This window comes from Aphis gossypii, chromosome 3 (genome assembly GCF_020184175.1).
Source record: "Aphis gossypii isolate Hap1 chromosome 3, ASM2018417v2, whole genome shotgun sequence".
In the NCBI taxonomy this organism is placed as follows: domain Eukaryota; kingdom Metazoa; phylum Arthropoda; class Insecta; order Hemiptera; family Aphididae; genus Aphis; species Aphis gossypii.
The window spans coordinates 812,454-833,771 of record NC_065532.1 but is presented as its reverse complement, the minus strand read 5'-3'; the positions used below and the strand labels follow the sequence as shown (position 1 = coordinate 833,771).

General features: G+C 34.1%; 3 protein-coding genes across 3 annotated transcripts; all 3 read right to left on the bottom strand.

Annotated features, from left to right (window-relative positions):
• Nucleotides 1-6,665: 6,665 nt before the first annotated feature.
• LOC126551187 (uncharacterized) lies at nt 6,666-7,569 on the bottom strand. The gene has a single exon (XM_050204008.1). It carries the CDS (start codon nt 7,490-7,492, stop codon nt 6,872-6,874), a length of 621 nt encoding a protein of 206 aa, XP_050059965.1. The 5' UTR covers nt 7,493-7,569; the 3' UTR covers nt 6,666-6,871.
• Nucleotides 7,570-7,720: 151 nt separating this feature from the next.
• Nucleotides 7,721-8,638, bottom strand: LOC126550776 (uncharacterized). The gene is made up of 3 exons (XM_050202896.1): nt 8,446-8,638; nt 8,191-8,373; nt 7,721-7,899 (listed from the first exon to the last, which is right to left on the bottom strand). The coding sequence occupies exons 1-3, from the start codon at nt 8,636-8,638 to the stop codon at nt 7,721-7,723; spliced, it is 555 nt and encodes a 184-aa protein (XP_050058853.1).
• Nucleotides 8,639-10,377: 1,739 nt separating this feature from the next.
• Nucleotides 10,378-14,959, bottom strand: LOC126550775 (uncharacterized). The gene is made up of 3 exons (XM_050202895.1): nt 14,518-14,959; nt 13,885-14,386; nt 10,378-13,803 (listed from the first exon to the last, which is right to left on the bottom strand). The coding sequence occupies exons 1-3, from the start codon at nt 14,767-14,769 to the stop codon at nt 10,469-10,471; spliced, it is 4,089 nt and encodes a 1,362-aa protein (XP_050058852.1). The 5' UTR covers nt 14,770-14,959; the 3' UTR covers nt 10,378-10,468.
• Between the last annotated feature and the right edge of the window lie 6,359 nt (nt 14,960-21,318).

Here is a 21,318-nt window from a genome sequence, read left to right as displayed (position 1 = left end):
TAGGGAAGTTATTTTTATTTAATTAAATGAAACAAAATGCAATACAAAAACTTTATTATATTATTGAAAAATTATACTTATACAATACTTAGATTATAATTTTAAACTAATTTTTTATTAATTAATTAATTTGAACTTTATATTCATCCTTCTGGTTGAGCAGCATGGTAATCTTTAAAACATAGTGGACACAGAGGTACTTTACATTTTTGACATTGAATGGAAGTTTGTTTTCTGGTTTTTTGTTTATAACACTGAACACAGTTTTTAAATTTTTTTGTCTTTTATAATTTGGTGGTAACGGTATGGGTTCTTCGAAATGACCTTCTCTCAAATCTTCATCTCGGCTTGATTTTCTTGATTTTTTTTTTAATTGAAAAAATTCAGTTGCTGTAGTATTTTTTGGAATTTTAATTAAATCTTTAATAAGTAAGTCTCTATATACTTTGAACCTGAAATCTGGACAATCAAAATGTTGTTTATATATATAAAAACTATTCCAAACAGCGACGTCTAACAGATGAAAAATAACTTTCTTGTACCACTTTGCAGATTTCCTAGGACAAGAATAATAAGAGATCATTTGATCGGCGCGATCTACTCCACTCATAAACTCATTATACTTGGCAATTTCGATAGGTTTTGGTTTTTCTTGGCCATATTTATTTTTGGAGACTATCATTTTTGGTTGATAATTGGTTGTTATGCATAAGACATCCCTCTTATCTTTCCATTTAGAAACATACACCTTATTTTGACGTTTCCAAATATGATCACCTCTTTTCAATTTTTTTTGAACAACATATTTTGGATTACCCCTTCGGTTACTTCGCAATGTACCAGTGGTGTGTGTTTTGTGATTTAAAAGTAAATTCGAAAGATTAACACTGTTGTAGTAATTGTCCATAATCAAGTGATGGCCCTTATTTAAATAAGGAGTCATAAGCCTTAGTACTAAACTGTCAATTTTTGAAGTTACTGCCCCACTTGAAAATTGTTTTCCCTTATACATTTCTATATTTAAAACGTAACCATCTGGAGAACAAAGCTCATAGAATTTAATACCATACTTCGCTTTTTTTCCTTTGATATACTGTCGAAAACATAATCTTCCACGGTGGAGAAGCAGAGACTCATCTAACGAAAGTTCAATATGTGGGTAAAAAGCTTTTTGAAAATTATCAATTAACATTGTGTACACTGGTTCAATTTTTTTCATTGGGCCATCAGCAACTACTATTTTTTCCGAATACTCAACACTGAAACAATTCAGAAGTTGTTCGAACCGTCTTCCTGACATAATTTTTTTTGCGATTGGATAATAATATAATGGGTTATTTGAAAATGCATCTCGCAACACAGAAAATTTGGAAGACCCAAAAAGTAAACATAAACCCAAAAATTTATTGATTTCTTCTGTACCAATATTTTTGAAAGTCGAACTTCTAGAATTTTTATTATGAGGCCGATCTTTTAATGCAAGTTTTTGACCATAATTATTTGTTGAACTTATAATAATCTCAAGTATATCGCCCGTCCAAATTTGGTTAAATATTTCGATAGGAGAGTCTTTAGCAGATTCTAATATATTTATTTTAATTCCAGAGGAGTTCGAATTAAATTCAAAATCAGAAATAGTTTTGTAATTATCAACCCATTCAGAATCCTCGTCATCTTTTTCACTTTCATCACTAGACGTACTTACCTCAGTCGAATATTCATCATCAGATAAATTTTGTATTTGAGGCATCACTAATACATTTGAATTTGATGGATCGTCCATTGATACATCAGGTGAACTGTTAATTGAGCCTTTTTCAGCGACACCGGGTGGATAAAAATTAGGATCAGCATCAGAATCGTCAATAATTGAAATATTAGAATCATAAGAATCGTAATCTTCATCTAATAACTGATTTACATTTATTTTTTCACGTGAATTCATTTTAATGTAAACTTGTAAACACTCATCACTTAACGCACTATAATATCATACTTCAATGGCGATCGCGTACGTACTAATATTATAAATATAACGTATAGAATATTATGTTCTATGTTGTTTATAAAATAAGAAAAACATAACAGTTATGGATAAATAAATTATAATTGATCGATAAGAGAATAAAAATGGAAAATACGTGTGTAGATTACAAAGACGTATATAAACAGGCTAAAAATAGAGTGCCCAATGGCCCGTTGAGACGTCCGGGGTCAGAACAACTTCCTCTTTCATAAGATACCATTGAAAATATCACTGCTATAGCAGTAATGACACATTTTGGATGGTTTGTATATTACTGCTATAGCAGTAATATTGAATAATGACCCCCGACATCAACTGTTCATATTACTGCTATAGCAGTAATATTTAGCAACTGTCCATCAACGTGTTAACAGGAGAAATAAAATTTGAAGTAAAAGCAAAAAATCCGACTACTCTTGAACATGCTATGCAAATAGCTCTAATGGCCGATAAAAATATTCGAACTTATAACGATGTACAAGACATTTTTAAAAATAATGAACCGCCTAATAGACCTTTTAATAAGAATTTTTCTTGTAATGAAACACAAAATATGTTTAGAAATAGTGACCAGTATAATAATAGACCGTATAATCAAAACTTTAACCACGAACGGAATAATAATCCGCCGAATTATAATAGATACAATAATATTAATAACGCTAACAATGGGAATACTAATGGCAACCAAAATACTAGGTACAACAATTTAATTGTTAGGCGCTGTTTTACGTGTAACCGCGAAGGTCATTTCGCATCGCAATGCCACATGAATCGACCTAGTCGGGACGCAACACCTACCTTAATATTTAAAAGCTGTTTTAGTAACTCTTTGGGGGTTAATAAGCTTGGGTGTATTAATCCTACTTTGGCTGCTTGTATGACGTCGAATAATATATCGGTCTCGAAATATTTTTTTGTATTATTAATGTGGATCCTGTAGTCTTTCCTCCCTTTCATTATTGTTATATTTTCATTGTCGTGAATCATTATCACCTCGTATGGCCCTGACCAATTAAAACATAATGCGTTTTTCTTGTTCTGCTCTTTAAGTAACACTTTATCTCCTACGTGTAATTCTAATATGTTTGCGTTTTGGTCATAATATTGCTTATTGGAATTTTTCTTTTTTATTAGATTTTCCCTTGCTATCTTATGTGTTTCTTGCATTATTCTTTTTAAATCTAACGCGTAATTATCATAATTGTATTGTGGTTCAGTCGTTTGAAAAAAACGTGTTTTTTCCCGAAAACTAACTCGTATGGAGTATAATTTGTTGAAGTATGCACCGTGGTATTATAGCAAAACATAGCATAACTAATTAACGCGTCCCAATTATTATCTTTGTCTACAAAACTGCGTAAGTACGTTTTCAAAGTTAAATGTAATCGTTCCAAATAACCATTTGATTGGGGATGCCACGGAGTAGTTTTAGTTTTTTCGATTTTTAATAATTTACAAACGTCTTTAAACAAATTTGATAAGAAATTGGTACCACAATCTGTTAGAATAGTAACTGGTATACCATAGATACATATAAAACATTCTACAAATGCTTGTGCTACTGTCGTTGCGTCTGTGGAGGCTAACGCTATGGCTACGCCATAACGCGACAATTCATCTTGTATAGTTAAAATATACGAGTTACCTGAACTTGTTACGGGTAATGGTCCTACTATGTCTAAACATATTTTATGAAACGTAGTAGTTACGGTAGAAGTAATTAACATAGGTTGTTTTGTTTTTTTACCCGATTTGTTTCCCTGACAAATAATGCATTTTTTAATGTAATTTTTTACATCTTGTTTCAAATTTCTCCATTGGTATTTCATTTTTAATCTTTTTATTGTACGGGAAGTACCTTGGTGCCCCCCTACCAATGTGTCATGATACTCTTTAATTATTTGATTTTTTTCGTCTTCCGTAAAACATTGTTCTTTATATATCGTTACTTCTATATCAGTGTTTTTAAAAACAAAACGGAACATTGCGCGTATGAGCTCGAAACAGGTCAATGTCGTTAACCCTTCTAATCTAATGATTGAAAATTGTTTAATTTGTTCACCGACACAGAATACTTTAATTTCGGCTATCGCGTTATAATATTGTTCTGCGTTCATCTCTGTATAATAATTATTTTTTAAATTGTAAAATATTATTAATTTTTCTAATTGCTTAACAACAAAAAAATTACTTTCATTAAACGTTATTTGACCTAAATTGTTACTACTAATAAACTCTCTTATCGCCGGATGCGTTATTATTTTATCGCTTGTTATAGGTAAAATTACGTTTTCGTCGGGTTTTGCGTGTTTAATACTGCCTTCTATTTCTTTTATTTTAGAATTAAATATCGGTTTATTTTCCGCCTTTTTAAATTCATCGAAATTGTTAATTGTCTCATTATTTGTAACTACGTGTATTGTGTATACGTGATAAACAGTCCGCGTTTGCATGCTGTGGTCCCGCTCTATAGACAATTTCGTAATCGTACTCTTCGAGTTGTAAACGCCAGCGCATTAATTGACATGAAACATCTTTTATATTAAATAAATATGTCAATGGTCGATGGTCAGTTATTATTTTAAATTTTTTTCCGTATAGGTACGGCCTAAAATATTTAACTGCCCATACTATCGCTAACAATTCTTTTTGAATTACACTGTAATTTGTTTCGGCCTTATTTAACGTTCTACTTGCATAAGCTACTGGTTGATCTTTTGGTACCTCCCCTTGTGAAAGACGGCCCCAATAGCATATTGACTTGCATCCGTCATTAAGTTAAAATTCCCGTTCTCCCAGTTAGGGTATACTAACAAAGGTGGGTTCATTAATGCTTTTTTTAATTCTTGGAAAGCGTCTTCGCACATGTCAGTCCATACGAATGGTGTGTTCTTTTTCAATAAGTTCGTTAGAGGTTTAGCAATTTTGGCGAAATTGTCAACGAATCGACGGTAATAATTAAGTAAACCTAAGAAGGATTTAACGTCCTTCTCAGTTAAAGGTCTCGGATAATCTTTAATACAACTTAATTTATTCGGATCTGGTGTTACCCCGTTTTCGCTTATCAAATGCCCCAAATATACCACCTCTTTACGTAAGAAATGCACGATATTTGCTGTACATGTTATAATTAATATTTAATTGATATCTAAAAACGTTTATCTTAAATCACATATTTACGGTGTATCTATTAAATATCAGAAATAAGATATCAAATATCTGATTTATTAAGAATATTCATATGATATCTAAAAAAGTTTATCAATAATTTATTATAAATATAATATTATTATATAGGTAATTATGTATATAATATTTATAAATTAAAAATTACATTTATATTATATTATATTTATCAATTATAGTCAATATCATATTATTAATACCAACTACCAATAAACCTATAAAAAATGCTGAAAAAATATTATATTACGTTAATGGACGCCGGTTTTTCAGTTGACGGCAATATTATGTTATTCTCTATTTCTCTCCCATAAGGCCATAACGGGCATAACATCACTACGTCTTAAGGTCTATTCCCACTGCTCCGGGCCGAGTCCGTGCCGGAATCCATCCGGGTGCAAGAAAATATCTATGTATTGAGTTTTAAATATGAAAGTTCTCACTTATCCGGGCCGGGCGTCCGTGCCTGATCCGGGTCTGAAAAATATCGTTGGAGACGATTCTCTTCCCGGGTTCCCGGACGGGTTCAGCCCGGTTACGACATGCCCGGGCAAGTGCGAATGATGAAACGGACCGGAGACGTGATGTCTCCGGGTATTTGAATTTTGTTACTGTTTTAAATCATCGATACCATCGACAACACTATTATTTTTACGTAATAAAAAATGGATTCGGAAAAGTTAATTGAATTAGTGCGAGAACATCAAGGTTTATATGACTTGAATCATCCCAAGTACTGTGATGCAGCTTGGAAAGACCAAAGATGGAAAGAGATTGGCCAAGAACTTAATCAATCTGGTAAGTAAAGTGTAAATAATTAATTATATATTTATTTTAAATATTATAGCTATGATATTGTGTACTTTATTTTTTATTACTGCAATTTGGGGTAGCTGTAATCACTGACTAGTGAATCGTGATCATTAATGATTTCGGATTTTTTTTTATCACTTTAGAACAACTTATAAGAAACCTCGTATTAAATTTTCAAGATTTTCTGGTCATCCAAAATTTTTTTACCGACACTTCAAAAAAAATCCACATAAAAATCGAAAATTTCAGTGGTCTATAAATAACTTAAAAAAGGTCAACATTTTTGAAAATTTAACTGTTTATAGATAACACTAACATAAACATTTGATGAAAATTTCAAGTATTTACAGTGATTAGTTTTTGAATTACAACCATATAAAAAAATCGATTCGGTCGAAAACAGGATTTTCGTAAAAATTCTCGTTTTTCCGTCATTTTTTTTTGTTTTTCTCGATTTTTTAGAAAACTGTTGGAAAATGTTTACTTTTTACCTCTATAATGCACCAAGGATACCACCCCCGAAGTACCCAAAAAAAATCCTATAAAGCATTAAAAATAAAAAAAACATATAACTACCCTCAAAATCTACACTTTATTCTTCATACATAAATATTATATAACATAAATAATCACAAACGAAGTTAAAATAATATACCATACATTAAGTTTTACATATAATTTAAATGACTTCATTTTGCCATGAAACTGATCCAGCTGTAGAATTGAAAAAATCTTTGAAAAGTTCTCTTACTTGAAATGCTGGTTGACTTGCATTTCCACCTTGCGTTGGAATGTTTTGTAATGTTAAATCTACTGTTACATTGGAATTTTCTTCTCTATTGTATGTTATCCTGCCTTCATTATTTTAATAAAATTATGCAAAATACAAGTAGCTAAAATTATGTTGTCAGCATTTTCAGGTTTTGCTTGGATTCTTCGATTAAATATTCTAAATTTTTGTGTCAAAATCCCAAACGTATTTTCAACAACTCTTCTTCCTCTACAATGACGATAGTTGTATATTCTTTTTGAACTATCATCGAGTTGTTTTCCAGGGTAGGGTCTCATCAGATATTCTTTTAAAGGAAATGCCTCGTCTCCCAAGATTACATATGGTGCCTCATTATTAGTTCCAAGGAGTGCAGTATCTGGTGGAACATTCAGCTGTTTTCTATTTAAGCCTTTTCCTAGTTTTGAGTTCATAAAAATACCTCCATCACTATTTCTACCATACGCACCAACATCTACTACAATGAAATTATAATGTGCATCAACAAGAGCCATAAGTACAACTGAAAATGTCTTTTTATAGTTGAAATAAAGTGACCCACTACTTGGTGGTGCTTGAATCACTACATGCTTGCCGTCCAATGATCCAATGCAGTTTGGAAAATTCCAACATTTCCAAAACTCATCTGCGATTTCTCTCCATTTTTCTGTAGTGGGTAGTGGCATTACTTCTGGCATTACATTTTTGACTAAAGCTTTGCACGTATTTGACACTATTTCAAACACTGTTGAATGCCCCAAACGATAACTATACGATATTGTTTTAAAAGAATCGCCCGTTGCTTGAACTTAGGTTTTACTTGTTTTTAAAACAAAAATTTTAGGTTAACTTCACTCAAAAATACGTAAGCAACTAGCACGTGGTTACCAATTTTGAAGTCCGACTTCGACTGATGACAAAATATTTTATTTACCCGGACGGGGCACTGGATAGTGTGAATATCTGACCGGGTTGACCCGGACGTGCCAAAAACTGACACGGACCCGGCACGGAGCAGTGAAAATTGACCTTAAGTCTTCAAATAATTTTTTTTTCGGTTTTGGTTTGTATGTTTTATCCACATCTGAATCATCTCCATCAAATTCTGTAATTTAATTATTTATAATTAATAAATAATAAATTTAGTATTCCTAGAATTATATAATATTATAATTTATTATTTTTTAGAACTTTTTGAAATTGTACACTATCTGGATGCAGTTGCACTTTAATTAAAATTAAATAATATATATTAATATATATTAATATTATTAATAAATAATTAATATATATTAATTAAATTATTTATCTTTAATTAGATTAAATATAAAATTTAAAATACTATAATATTTAATGATTAAATATATGTAATCTTTATAATGGAGTTTTTTCTTACCATCACCACTCATATTAAATAAAGGCGGACTTGGTGGCTTAGAATTTTTTGAATTTAAATAACGTTTTTGATGTGTTGATGTATGATTTTTATTTTCAATAATATTTTCATTATCTGTGTGAGATGATAAATCCGAAGTAACTTGGGCTTTTCTTGCTTTTAATCGAGCTTCATCAATTTCAGCTAAAATAAAATTACAAACAACATTATTGGAAATCCATAGAATTATTAAATTATACATAATTATATACTTACCAATATCTTGATATATTAGGCGTGCATTATAGAAACTAAAAGCATCTGGTTTATCAGCCGGGTCAACTCGTTTTTCAATGTAGCTACGCACATTAGCTATTTTTTTTGGCCAAGCACAGACACCTTTGTGCATCCAAAAGTTTGGAATAAAATCTACAGAGTTACCGATTTCAAAACAAACAATACTCCACATATTTCTGAAATGGATTTCTTTATTAAAACATAAGATATAAACATACAAAAAGTATGTATAAAAACAGAGATAGGAAAAGATATGCATGTACAAAAGTTAATATTTAAAATTTTATATTTTATTCTTAGTGAAAGTACTAATTATAAATATTATACAGGTAGACCCATTAAAACTCATTTTGTTTTATCTAGGTACAAACATTTTTCTTTTACATAGGTGTTTTAAAACATTATATAACACTAACCTACATTTTTTCTTAAAAATCTAACTTTTAATTTTTTTTTTTTAATGGTTTAATATTTTTTATCTTACAACAGAGGATAATTTTCTGAAGTTCAAGATTAAATTTTAAGAACAGAAAAAAATAATTAATCCTTAAAAAAATAATAAATTTGACTATATAAATTTAGAATTTGACAAATTAACAAATCTTTCAAAATAGTATTATACTAATATATATCATAGAAAGGTAAGCATTATGCTATAGAAATATAGGTTGCTTGCATAATTAATTAAATTAAATAATAATAAATATAAGTTATCGATACTAGGTAGGTACTGGTAATAATAATAATAATAATGTTGGTACATCAATACATTGACTTAATTATGATGAAGTATTGGCACTGCAGTAAGTTTGTTATTCAAATCAAATACAATCATTTTATTTTTAATATCGGAAATATTCCACTGTTTTAAATGTTCAGATAATGTTTTTATAACAAATATATTCAATATAGATGACTTTAAAGGTTTAATAAAAAGATCTTCTTTTTCTTCAAAAGTTTTACCAATAAAAACTGTAGTTTCATCAGAAATTTTTTTTAATTCAATTATTTGTACAATTTCATTAGATTTGTTGAGAATAAAACAATCGGGTTTTTGATTTGAGTACTTTAATTCATTATAGCTAATGGGTTGAATTGATTCATTATTGCATAGTTCATTATATCGTCTAATAACTTGCTGTAGAGGTTTTTCATTTTTATGCAACATTTTCTTTAAGACTTTCATGTAGTTCTCAAAAGGAAAAGTGCTACAAGTGTCGAGAGGTCCATACCTTTCATAATCGTCACATAAATGAAGTATTCCATGTACATTATGGGATATAAAATGAGCACCATAGAGATACTGAAATGATTTGACAAATATTTTAATAAATCACGAGTATAATGTAGAAGTTTTTGGTTATTATCGCTTAAAAGAATTCGCATTGAAATATGTAATGCTAAAAAATTTATAAAACATTCTTCATTTAATATATCTTTAAATACTATTGGACCAGTATATAAAAGAAATTGTCGAAACTCAGTGGCCTTCCACCGACACACATCTTGGATTGGTCTAGGTTTTCGGCAAAAATCTCTTGTAATACAAGTTTTTACTTGAAGTAGTGATTTAGTTAGTGCTTTACATTTCCAACTTGGTATACGGCTATTTACAGTTCCTTTACTCAACCAAAGATTAATTAATTTTTTCATAACCCCAAGGCAAATTAAATGCATATAGTCCATTGAGAATATTTTAACTATGTTTATGTTAGGAATTAAAGTAAGACAAGAAATAGTAGCTGAAGTATGATATTCTTCATTTTTCATTAAAATATAATCTTCATGTGTTCTTTCTGTACTTAACCTGTACTCTTAAGCAGACCCGGCAAACTCCGTTTCGCCACCAGATTCGTTTTATGTAACATTTCGTTTGGTGATTAAAAGATAAAGAAAAAAAATTTTTTTGTTATATATTTGAAAAGGAAAATATTTATTTCATTTCACAACAGTAATAAATTCATTTCAATTACCTACTAAAATGAAGTGTTATTTAATTGTTTCATTGTAGTGCTCTTTGGTAAACCACATTTTTTGTTTTTTGGTCTGACGTTAACACAAACAAAGCGGATGGTTTCCCAACTCGTGAACACGCAACGTATAACTGTCCATGTGAAAAACAATGATTTTCCAAATTTATCCCGCAAACACTAAGCGATTGGCCTTGCGACTTATTAATTGTCATTGCGAACGCAAGGCGAACTGGGAATTGCAATCGTTTGAAGTCAAACGGAAGATCAGTCGGAATCATTGGTATTCGAGGAATACATACATTTTCACCTGCGTACTTTCCGTTAATAATGGTTGCCTCAATTAAATTCGGCATAAGTCTCTTTACCGAAAGTCGAGTACCGTTGCAAAGTCGCGGTGGATTCAAATTACGCAGTATCAAAATAACTGTACCAACTTTCAGTTGCAAGTTATGTGGTGGAAATCCTGGTATCTCCAGAGAGTTCAAAAACTCCGTTGGATAATTTACTACATCATCGGGATTTGTTATTGAATCAACGGATTTGTATGTCACCAAATCGCCAGCAATTTTTGATTGAATGGTGAAATTCAGTGCGTGGACATCATTATTCTTTGCTGCAAGAATTGCTCGTTGACTTAACCAAGCATAATTCTTATAATTCTCACTAATGTTTGGGAAAACATTTTCAATAAGAACTAATTGAGTGTCTACAAATCGGCAAAAGTCGTTGGTAAGAGTAATTAATCCAGATGTCGCATCAACTGGGACTTTTCCATTTCCAAGATCTAACAATTGTTTGGAAAATTGTGCAGCACTTTGATCATTTTGAAGTTGAACTCTCATATTAGTGGTTAGCGATAATGTTTTTACGTTATTCCATAAAGGTGATGCCTTTAGGCAAGCATTCAATTCATCTGCAGGCGTTCCACGGGGAACTACTGGGAACGTCTGCCTGAAATCGCCTGCCAACAATATCATCAAGCCGCCAAAGATGTTGTTATTTCTCCGAAGATCCTTCAGTGTGAAGTTAAGTGCTTCAAGTGATTTCTTATGTGCCATTGTGCACTCATCCCAAACAATGAGCTTGCATTGCATTAACAATTTTCCCATTGCACTGGATCGGGAAATATTGCACGTTGGAGTATCAATTGTGTTTAAATTGAGTGGCAACTTAAGCGCAGAATGTGCAGTACGACCGCCATCTAGAAGAGTCGCCGCAATTCCAGATGATGCTAACGCCAAAGCTATGTCACATCTTGATCGAATAGTGGCCAAAATCAATGAAATGACAAATGTTTTCCCTGTTCCTCCAGGTGCATCCAGGAAGAATAGACCACCAGTATTATTGTCCACCGCTTGCATTAATGTTTTGTATACTTGTTTTTGCTGTTCATTCAGCAACGGAACATTATTTCTAACGAATTCCTGCAATGTATCAACATTGTATTGCAGCTCTCGATTTAATTCTTGGTTGAATGCATCGTGCATCGATCGATTTGGCGCAATCATTCCTACTTCAATCAGTAGCTTGTTTGCAATAGTCAAGCATTGATCCTCAATCAGAATCAATCCTTCATTGTAGATTTCATCGGTTATTTGGATGTCAGGATTATTCGTTTGAATACGCAAGCGATGCAAGATATCTTCACATATGGCGTCTTTGTATTTGTTCCATAACTGAATTGGTTGTGAAGGAAAACATGTGGTGATGATAATTGCGAACAGCGTTCGTATTTGGTACGCATTTGATGAAACAACTGAATCTGCAAGTATTAAATCCCAATGAGAATCGTTCTCCAGCAAACCCAATAGTTGACATGCTTCTCGATATGTTTGGCATTGGTGGCCATTCACAGTTTTCAAATGCGCAAATGATTTCGGTCCACGTACATTTACTAACAGCAGTCGCAAATAAAAACATTCATCGTTTCTAGGATGAACAGTGTACATACGACCTAGTGCATCAGTTGAAAACACCTGTGGCCAGTCTGGAACTGGGGTTCCTTGTTTGCGACGTTGGAATTTCTTTGTTGATTGATTCCAAGTGTAATACTTGGGCATTTCAACGTACATCAGCGTCGCTGCGAATGGATCTGCTTCACACATTGCAAAGAAGCTAGTCAATGTTGTCGATGGTGGTCTCTCAGCTCGTTGTGCCGCATTAGCCTCAGTGAAGTAAACTCTTTGGCCATTTTCCAAATGCACTGCTAAATGTACAACTGTGGGATATCTTTCATGAATTTGAAATGACAATAATCGCCACAGTGCTTCATTAGTACTGACGTATCTGCCCATTTGGAAGTTGCTGATTTCGTCATTCACATTTTCCGACGCAATACCAAACACAGCCATGTCGCTGCCTTTTGTGACGTACTTGCACAAATATTTGATTGATTTGGCCGAATGACAACTCTCAACGTTTGCATGTGTTTCGAAAATTCGTGATAGCAGCGGGCAATATGGTACAATGAATTCATTTACGATCTCAATCTCTTGATTTTGAACTTTAACTTTGATAGTTCGACCGTTATCTTCTTTTGAACGCCGACGATAAACTGGATATCCATCGTTCCCTGTGACTGTTTCAGCAACTAACGGTCGCGGATATCGTTTTGTGCACTTTCCATCAGCCATGCAAGGCGATAATGGATTTAATGCACCGCACGGTCCATGCACCATCTGTGTCGTCACAATGTCGTGTAGACGGGGATCAGTGACTGGATCAGGAATTTCAGCTGATATGATGTCATCCACTTCATTTGAATGTAATTTATTCAGCAACCAAATTAGGATATGAGCATGCGGTAGTCCACGCTTCTGCCATTCCACCGAGTACATATAACAACGTGTGTCACCAAAAACTCGATACTTAGTAAGCACATCCATCATAACCTTGAGTTTTTGCTGAAATACTCTGGCGATTATGTCATGGCGATCTTGCGGTTTTTGACCCGGTTCCAACTCGCGTTCAATTTCCGTCCACTTCGGATTGCATGTGACCGTAATAAATAAATCCGGACTTCCATAATTTCGCACGTACGTCATAGCGTCTTGAGCGTATTCGTGCATGTGGCGTGGGCTTCCGATATAAGTTGATGGGAGAATCGTCAGTCGTCCAATATTCTGAACATCACCATCTGAATGAATAGCATCACGAAAGTGTATATAGTCCTCAGATCGTAGCTTTGGCTGATTGAATCTGATGAACGCTAAACGTTCGGTCTCGACTTTGACATACATGTCGACAGCGAATTGCTGGAATAGCCGACCGCACTTCAGAATGACATTCTCCTCATGTGTACGAATCATCATACGATACGCATAGTAATTCATTGCGCTTAGATTTTTATTATTCGTTGATACTCCTGAAAATGCAAAATTAAATGAATTGTTAATGGAAACCAATAAAAGTAATAATGGAAATAATTAGTGTGTGAATATTGTACCTGTAATTGGATCGACCATCTTCAACGTGATGTCGTATCCGTCTTGCCCTTGCCAATAAATGATTGGATATTGTAACGCATCGTACAAACGATGTGTCTCGTTTACACGATGCATGATATTGCTTCTTCGCTGAACGACAATGTCTCGTGATTTAGTTGGATCGCCAACAATAATTGCAGCAACATCATTAACGGTGGGTGCATTGAATCTTCGCACATGTTCACCTGTTGGAGTACAATTCGCTCTTATGACAAATTTGTGCGTATCCGATGGCATTCGTTCCAATGCTGTTTTGAACATATTAACCACAGCATTATTAGCGTGAAAAAATGCTTGCAACTGTTCAATAATTCGTCTCTTTAACTGTTGTGCTCCCTGTATATTGCACCGCACGTTCAGCTGATCCACCATCGACGAAATGAAATATATTTGCAGAAATTGATGCGGTTCATCTGGTGTTGGCACCATTGAACCATGCAAATGATATATTTGACCTTGTATCTGTAATTGCAAATAATCATTAAAATTTGTTCATGAATACATTGTAAATCGTGTGATGGTGTAGTGTGTGGTGTATATGAAGTTGTTATGTGTTGCAATTATGTGTTGGTTATGTGTGTTGTATCTTTTACCTTGCAAGTCGGCATGAAGCCGCCTTCTCGAATGATATTAGCTCCAAAGGAAGTCATGCGAAAGCAGTTATTGTATTCAAGGATGTGTTGAAGAAAATGGCTGGAATCGGGATCACTTCCATCAAACAATGTTTTCAGTGGCTGTGGTGGTGTAAGTAATGGATCCAGTTTGACTTTTCCACTTGCGCAGCACAATCCAACCGTTTCTCTTTTGAACTTTACCGCATTGCAATATCGGCATATAGTCGTCATTCGTCCAATATCCAAATTTTCATCATCACTGTAGTTCGCAGTGGGATCATATTGGAATGCCAAGCGATTGTATGATGCCAATGATCTTCGTGTGCTCACGCGATGTCTCAATCGGTCATTTTCTCTTATTATATTTTGTCTTTCTTCTCTTAAGTTCCTTGAATAGACTTGTTGCTGGCTTGCATGTCTTGTGCGGCGGCCATGTTCGCACGTCGTTCTCTAGGCATTTGGACTATGGACAGAGTGTTGAATTTAACTTCAAATGCACGATCCACATAATTTACACTGAGCTTAAATGAAATTAACTGAGCAGAGAATAATGACTATCTGTCACACACTTTATCACGCACCGTTGCTATTGGTTTGAAGTACATGCTATGTATAATAGATGGCGCTGTATGTGAAAAACGATTTCCCCACTTTTCTGTTGATTTTTCCTGAATTTTCTAGAATTTTCTTTGCTATAAACCTCACGGAGCCCAAGACCTTTCCAACGAATGCAAAACGTGGAAATCGGTTCGTGCGTTCTGGAGTTATAGCGTCAGGGAGGAAAACCGGACTTATTTTTATATAATAGATTAAATTCAAACTTTTATTAATTAATATTTATTTTATACGTATAACTGATAAAATAAAAATATATAAATTATATAACAATAAAAATATTTAAAATAATATCAGCTATATTTTTTTGTAAATAAGTTCAAGCCTTCGTTCTTTTTTTCTGCGAATTCATTTATCACGTCTTCAACAAATAGGATCTTTTACCATATGACTCCAAGCAGTTGTTTTTCGATTGCCAATGTTGATAGGCAAGAAAGCCGCTCATTTGTTATAGTGTTTCTTAAAAATGATTTTATGCGTTTTAACGTGCTCATTGATCGTTCACTGGATGCAGTGGTACAGGTATAGATAAAACCAATTGACACCAATTTAGTATACTGAGAATTATTTCATGTATATCGTTTGAAAACAAATATTAAAAATGTATTTAATTTATTTTCAAATTTACAATTATACTAACGTTCTAACATACTTTTAAAAAAAAAAAAAATCCAACATTTCACGAGGAGGTTTATGTTTTTCTGTATCTGAGTAAACTACTTGTAATTCATTACGCAAACGATGTTCGTCAAAATTGGATTTGTTTTGTTGTTTAGTAACTTTAAAAATTTGGATTCAGGAAAATTGTTTGAATAACATTTGAACATTTGAATATTTGTTAACTCAACAAATTCAAAATTTGAAAAATCCTTAATCTGATGTCATTTGAACAGTTAAAGAATCTAAAACTTCATACGATATCTTACGAAGCGTTGCTTTCAGTTTACAGTCATAATCAAGTATCATTCAACTTGTTTGCTTCTTCACACAATGTCCAAATTTCTTCATTTCTTAATCTTAAAACAAATTATTTCTTAGTTTTTGAACTTCATTAACACATCCACTTATATCAGACATATTTTAGATTGTAAAAAATTAAATACATGGTCAGTATAAATAAATATTTCGTTAAAAATATTAATAAATAAACAAATTTAGTATCATTTAATTTATCTAATAGTCCAGATGCAGTGGCAATAGATATTGGGTCCCAATTTGATTCTTCTGTCACGTGTTTTACCGAATTTTTTAATTCTTGAAAATAAATTTAATTGTTGAAGCTGCTCTGGAATGATAATTCTATCTTGTATCACTTTGATTTAGTAGTTTAAACCCTTGTTCTCTAAGAAGTGAGCTTCTTTTTGATGAACGGCTAAAAAATGTATGAAACATTGTTAAATTGCATATGAATAATTTGACGGACTGTATCGTTTTTGCACCATGTAGCAACACTAAATTTAATTGATGGCCTAACAATGTATAATAACGCATTTGGGTATATTTGTCTTATTAAATTTTGAACTCCATTTTTTCCACCGGCCATTACCGAAGCTCCATCGTAAGTTTGACTTACAATTTTATTTCCTATTTCCCATTTTATAATTTCAGCATTTATCACTGCTGCTAAGCCCGACGCAGTTTTTGTCTTTAGATACATCAAAAAAACCAATAAATCTTTCTATAATATTTTGATCTATAACAATCGAAATATTAGGCTCATTAGTGATCGACATGAAACATCGGTAGTTTTATTTGCTTGTACAGACACAAAACTTGCAGATTTAATTTCTTTTAAAATTTTAGAATTCAAAACTTTAGTAACACATTGTATTAAATCATTTGAATAGTATTCGACGTGCCTTTAAAAATAGACGAGGATATAAAATGCTCTTTAAGAAATTGTTCTTCTTGGGCGAATAAATCAAGTAGCTCGAGATAATTACCTTTATTTAATGACTCAGTATTCTCTCGATGACCACGAAAAGCGAGTTCTTGTTTTCCCAAATAGCAACTACATGAACCATTCGGGCCAATATTCGTCTGTTAATACCAACTTGTTCGTTATGTTTTGTGTGCTTCTAGTCGACGACCTTCAGAGATGGCATGTTCAATACGAATTTTCCCTAAAATGAAATTGTTCTTGATTTTTTAGGTGTGTTTTTCGAAATTGAATGTTTTTCCGCTTTCTTATTATATTTTTTATAGTAGATATTCCATCAAAACTCACAAACTCCATTCTTTTTCACCTCGAAAATATACACAAATAAAACAAAAAGTTTGTTGGCGTTTATCACAGCCACTAAGCCATGTAAATTTATTATACCACTGGTTTGAAATTTACGGGTAAATTTTCTGTCTTTATATTCAAAGGCTAAATATGGAGTAGGCTTTTGTTTTTTAATTTACATTTTCATCATAAGTAAATAAATGAAAATCTTTGTCCAATAACTCATCTAAAGGACAATGTTTTAATTCAATTTTTTTAAATTTATTAAAAACGAGGTGAGCTTACGACGCACCTACAAATACACACACCGATTACGTATATTATACTAATGGGCAATGGCAAATATTACTAATAAGACTAGTCTCACGGACTCTATACAAAAACCATTATCGCTGTGATTCTCCCTCCGAACTTTTATATGCCATCTATAATATTAGACTGGAGACTGTTGATCGACTGTCTCATTCGTATTACGATCTCATTGCCCGTCGTTAATCATAATCGTTAATTCCAAGAATTGTGTACCTAGTGCTATTTTCTTAGAACGTATGCGTTATCGTAGGTATACACACACGTCACACACACACACACACACACACCACACACACACACACACACACACCACACACACACACACACACACACACACACACACACCACACACACATATATATATACTATATAGTAATATAGTTGACAAAAGTGGTATTATTCTACATGGATTACACAAATACCTATAAGAAATATTTAAAATAATTAAAAATTAGTTTATTGCAATGTTATAATTATTGGGGAGACCCAGTCTCAAGTCTCCCCTGACGCACCGCCCCTGGTCCATACTTTAATTATAAATAAATGTATCAGTAAACAAACTCCGTGTGTATTAAATAAGTAAATTCTCGTTAAGTATACTATTTAAAAAAAAATAAAACATAATTTATAACTATTACTAACAACTAAACTCTGTAAAATCGAGAAAAAGCTGTATAAAATAATCAAAATCAATCAAAATGACAAAGCGTGGAAAATACGCCCAGTTATGGAGATGCTAAAAAAAAAATGTATTGACAATTTATTCCTGAACAACATCTTGCTTACGATGAAAGTATGGTCAAATATTTTGGACGACATAGTTGCAAACAATTCATACGTGGAAAACCGATTAGATTTGGATACAAGGTATGGTGCCTGAACACAAAAGATGGTGTGAGAGTACGGGATTTTTACGGTCCCAATAAACCACCCATGAGTAAAGGGGAACACTTTACTCACGACCTGTGAGCCGCACCGCGTGATGACCCAAGGGCCAAGTCGATGGAACTCACAGGCTTTGATACACACAGTGACGAATGAACGTCAAAGAGTTATTTAAAGGGGAAAAAAAAATATAATATTAATAAATAATGAGAATACAGAATACAGGGTGATCACGTGGGTATATTTTACATGTTTAACACAATTGAATTAATAATTTAATGTGGCTCTCGCACACAGAATTACAATAGTTTGATAATAAAAGAGAGCATACTGTTTTAGTATAATTACGGGAGGCACATGGCAAACATTAGGAATAATATAATATGAGGAAACAACGAATCTTCGGATCGGCCGCGAGGTTCGACGGAATGTAAAGATGATGTTTTATAATGTTACCGACTCGCCGACCGTTGGGTTACCGTCCGGCATATCGCTAAGGACGGGAAATACGGGAGAGAGAAAAGAAAAAGAAAACATGCCTATTAAATAAATGCATATGAGAGAATAATATAATAAGGGTTTTGGGGGAACATGGATTTTCGGAGAGATATATTACGCAATTGACGTGGCCTCCACGCTGATGACTGGAGTTGCTGAGGTGATTGACCGACGGCTGTGGTAGGCTGGTCGGGTGACCGTTGACACACATACACGTGGTCGACATGGCCCACCGGCGTCAATCATTGGTAGGACGGCGGCTTCGCCCACATCGGCCCGCGTTGGTGTTTAGCCCCTCATGGCGGACGTTACAGCGTTGATGTAGATGAAAAAATAATAACAATAAACAAGACTTTGTTTATTCGGTCGGACGTTCGACCACGAGGTTGAGCGAGCCAAGAAAAAGAACAACGGTAAAACAGCTGAGACGTGATGTCTGGTTCAGTCAAAAAATTGAGTGACGACGGCTGGCCGACGGCGTCCGGTCGCTGGTCGGTTTGTCCAATTGATGTCGTAGTGGGGAAGGTCAGGGTAGGTATATTACGGGACTTTACAATATTTCGGGGTGTATGGTATAATTGCCTGCGGGCCGTACCGGCGGACGCGACGAAGCGCTGGAGGCGCGGGCGGCGGACAACGCGGCACGTCGGCGACGAACACTGCATGGTGAAGGGGGGGACGGGGAACATTAATTGCATAATACTGCGGTCATTTCTGCATTAGCGCGCTAACAATAATATATATAATAAGGTACGCTCATTAGTGGCAATATGGGTATAGGTATGTTTATACTTATAATAATTGGTGCAAAAAATACTGTGACGTTACAGAACACCGAACCCCCCCAACAAATTGTTGAAGGTGTCTGTAAGAATACCTGAAAACCATTTGTTGTAGAGTAAAAGAGCAGAATTTTTTGGGAATGACCATAGACTAACAATTTGAGGGAATATAACATTTTAACGAAGGACCTCAGAGTAACCAGATACATAATAATAAAATTTAATTTGCAATCATAAAAGAAAAATAAAATTGGGTGAGGGAGTATGAGTGATGGGGTACTGGCATCACAATAATAATATAATAATTAATAACCTACACATCTGTGCGCACACAGTATATAATCATAATAAAAAACAGAACGTTAGTGTAAAACACATGATAATAATAATAAGACCTACCAATAATAATATCCTGACTAGTCCAGGGAGTAACTGAACAAAATATATGTATAGAAATAAAACAACAAAATAAAATATTACCTAACAGGGAAAGGGGAAAGGGACTCTGAGATAGTCTATGCCTTTACTGGGGTCACGACTGTAACAGGTACGACCACGTTATGGGAGCTTAACGTGGAAGGGGACAAGACAAAAAAAAATAAAAATAAAAACTATTGTGTACAGGCAAGACATCGAAGGCCTTACACTGTGTAATTTACTCTGGACATTTTTTTGACACACATAGCAAGCCATGGTGGGACCTACCGGGGAAAAGGGGGGCTAACGAGAAAGTTCCTGCATGTTGTAGTGAGGGAGCGGTCAAGAGGCGGGTCTGGTGGCTCCTTTGCTCTCTTTTGGAGAGTCGTCCTCCAGATCATTGACACACGACGCCGTTGGACCGCAGAATGTCGGCCCGGTCGCCCCTACACGACACCTCCGGGAAGCCGGCTTTTATACACCGACCGCCCCAGACCGTGGGTAGACGCGAACCGCTAGGACCCGAGGTTGCCGCATCTGGTCGACCCAAGTTCGTGTGCTCACTGGGTGGGACGTCACTACAACACCGGTTTTTTTTAAGAGAAGAGTGTCTCAGACTCTTTGCCGTGCAGAGAGCAGCAGCACTACTCTCTGCAGGACGGGGGCCCTACCGAGCTGGGGTGAAGGGGGGGACACGAATTTAAAGAAGATACGAGACAGAATATAGGCAGTTTAAAAGTGGGGGAAAAGGGGGGGAAGAACGCGGAAGGTTACGAATTAAATGACCCGGGATTGATTGTTTTCACAATCACGTTCGCAGCACATCTGTGTGCTTTAGTACGATGCACGCCTACTATCGGTGTCGATACCGACAGTAGGTACGGGGTAACCCCCCATTTAGATGAAGTACGGCAGGCACAAGTTGGGTCACCAATTTCGTATACAATTTAAAATATATAAAAAAAAACGTATTTTGGTAAAATTATTAATTTTGAACAGTTTAGGTTACTGGGGTATGTATGTTTTGAGTTGAGTAACATGTAA

Bases quoted from the DNA above. Each gene is read 5' to 3' on its own strand.
- LOC126550776 (XM_050202896.1), bottom strand. From the start codon at position 8,638: ATGTGGAGTATTGTTTGTTTTGAAATCGGTAACTCTGTAGATTTTATT. The intron at 8,374-8,445 runs GTAAGTATATAA...ATTTTATTTTAG, and splicing joins CCTAATATATCAAGATATTG to CTGAAATTGATGAAGCTCGA. The intron at 7,900-8,190 runs GTAAGAAAAAAC...ATTAAATTACAG, and splicing joins ATTTAATATGAGTGGTGATG to AATTTGATGGAGATGATTCA.
- LOC126550775 (XM_050202895.1), bottom strand. From the start codon at position 14,769: ATGACGACTATATGCCGATATTGCAATGCGGTAAAGTTCAAAAGAGAA. The intron at 14,387-14,517 runs GTAAAAGATACA...TTGCAATTACAG, and splicing joins GCTTCATGCCGACTTGCAAG to ATACAAGGTCAAATATATCA. The intron at 13,804-13,884 runs GTACAATATTCA...TTGCATTTTCAG, and splicing joins GATGGTCGATCCAATTACAG to GAGTATCAACGAATAATAAA.
- LOC126551187 (XM_050204008.1), bottom strand. From the start codon at position 7,492: ATGCCAGAAGTAATGCCACTACCCACTACAGAAAAATGGAGAGAAATC.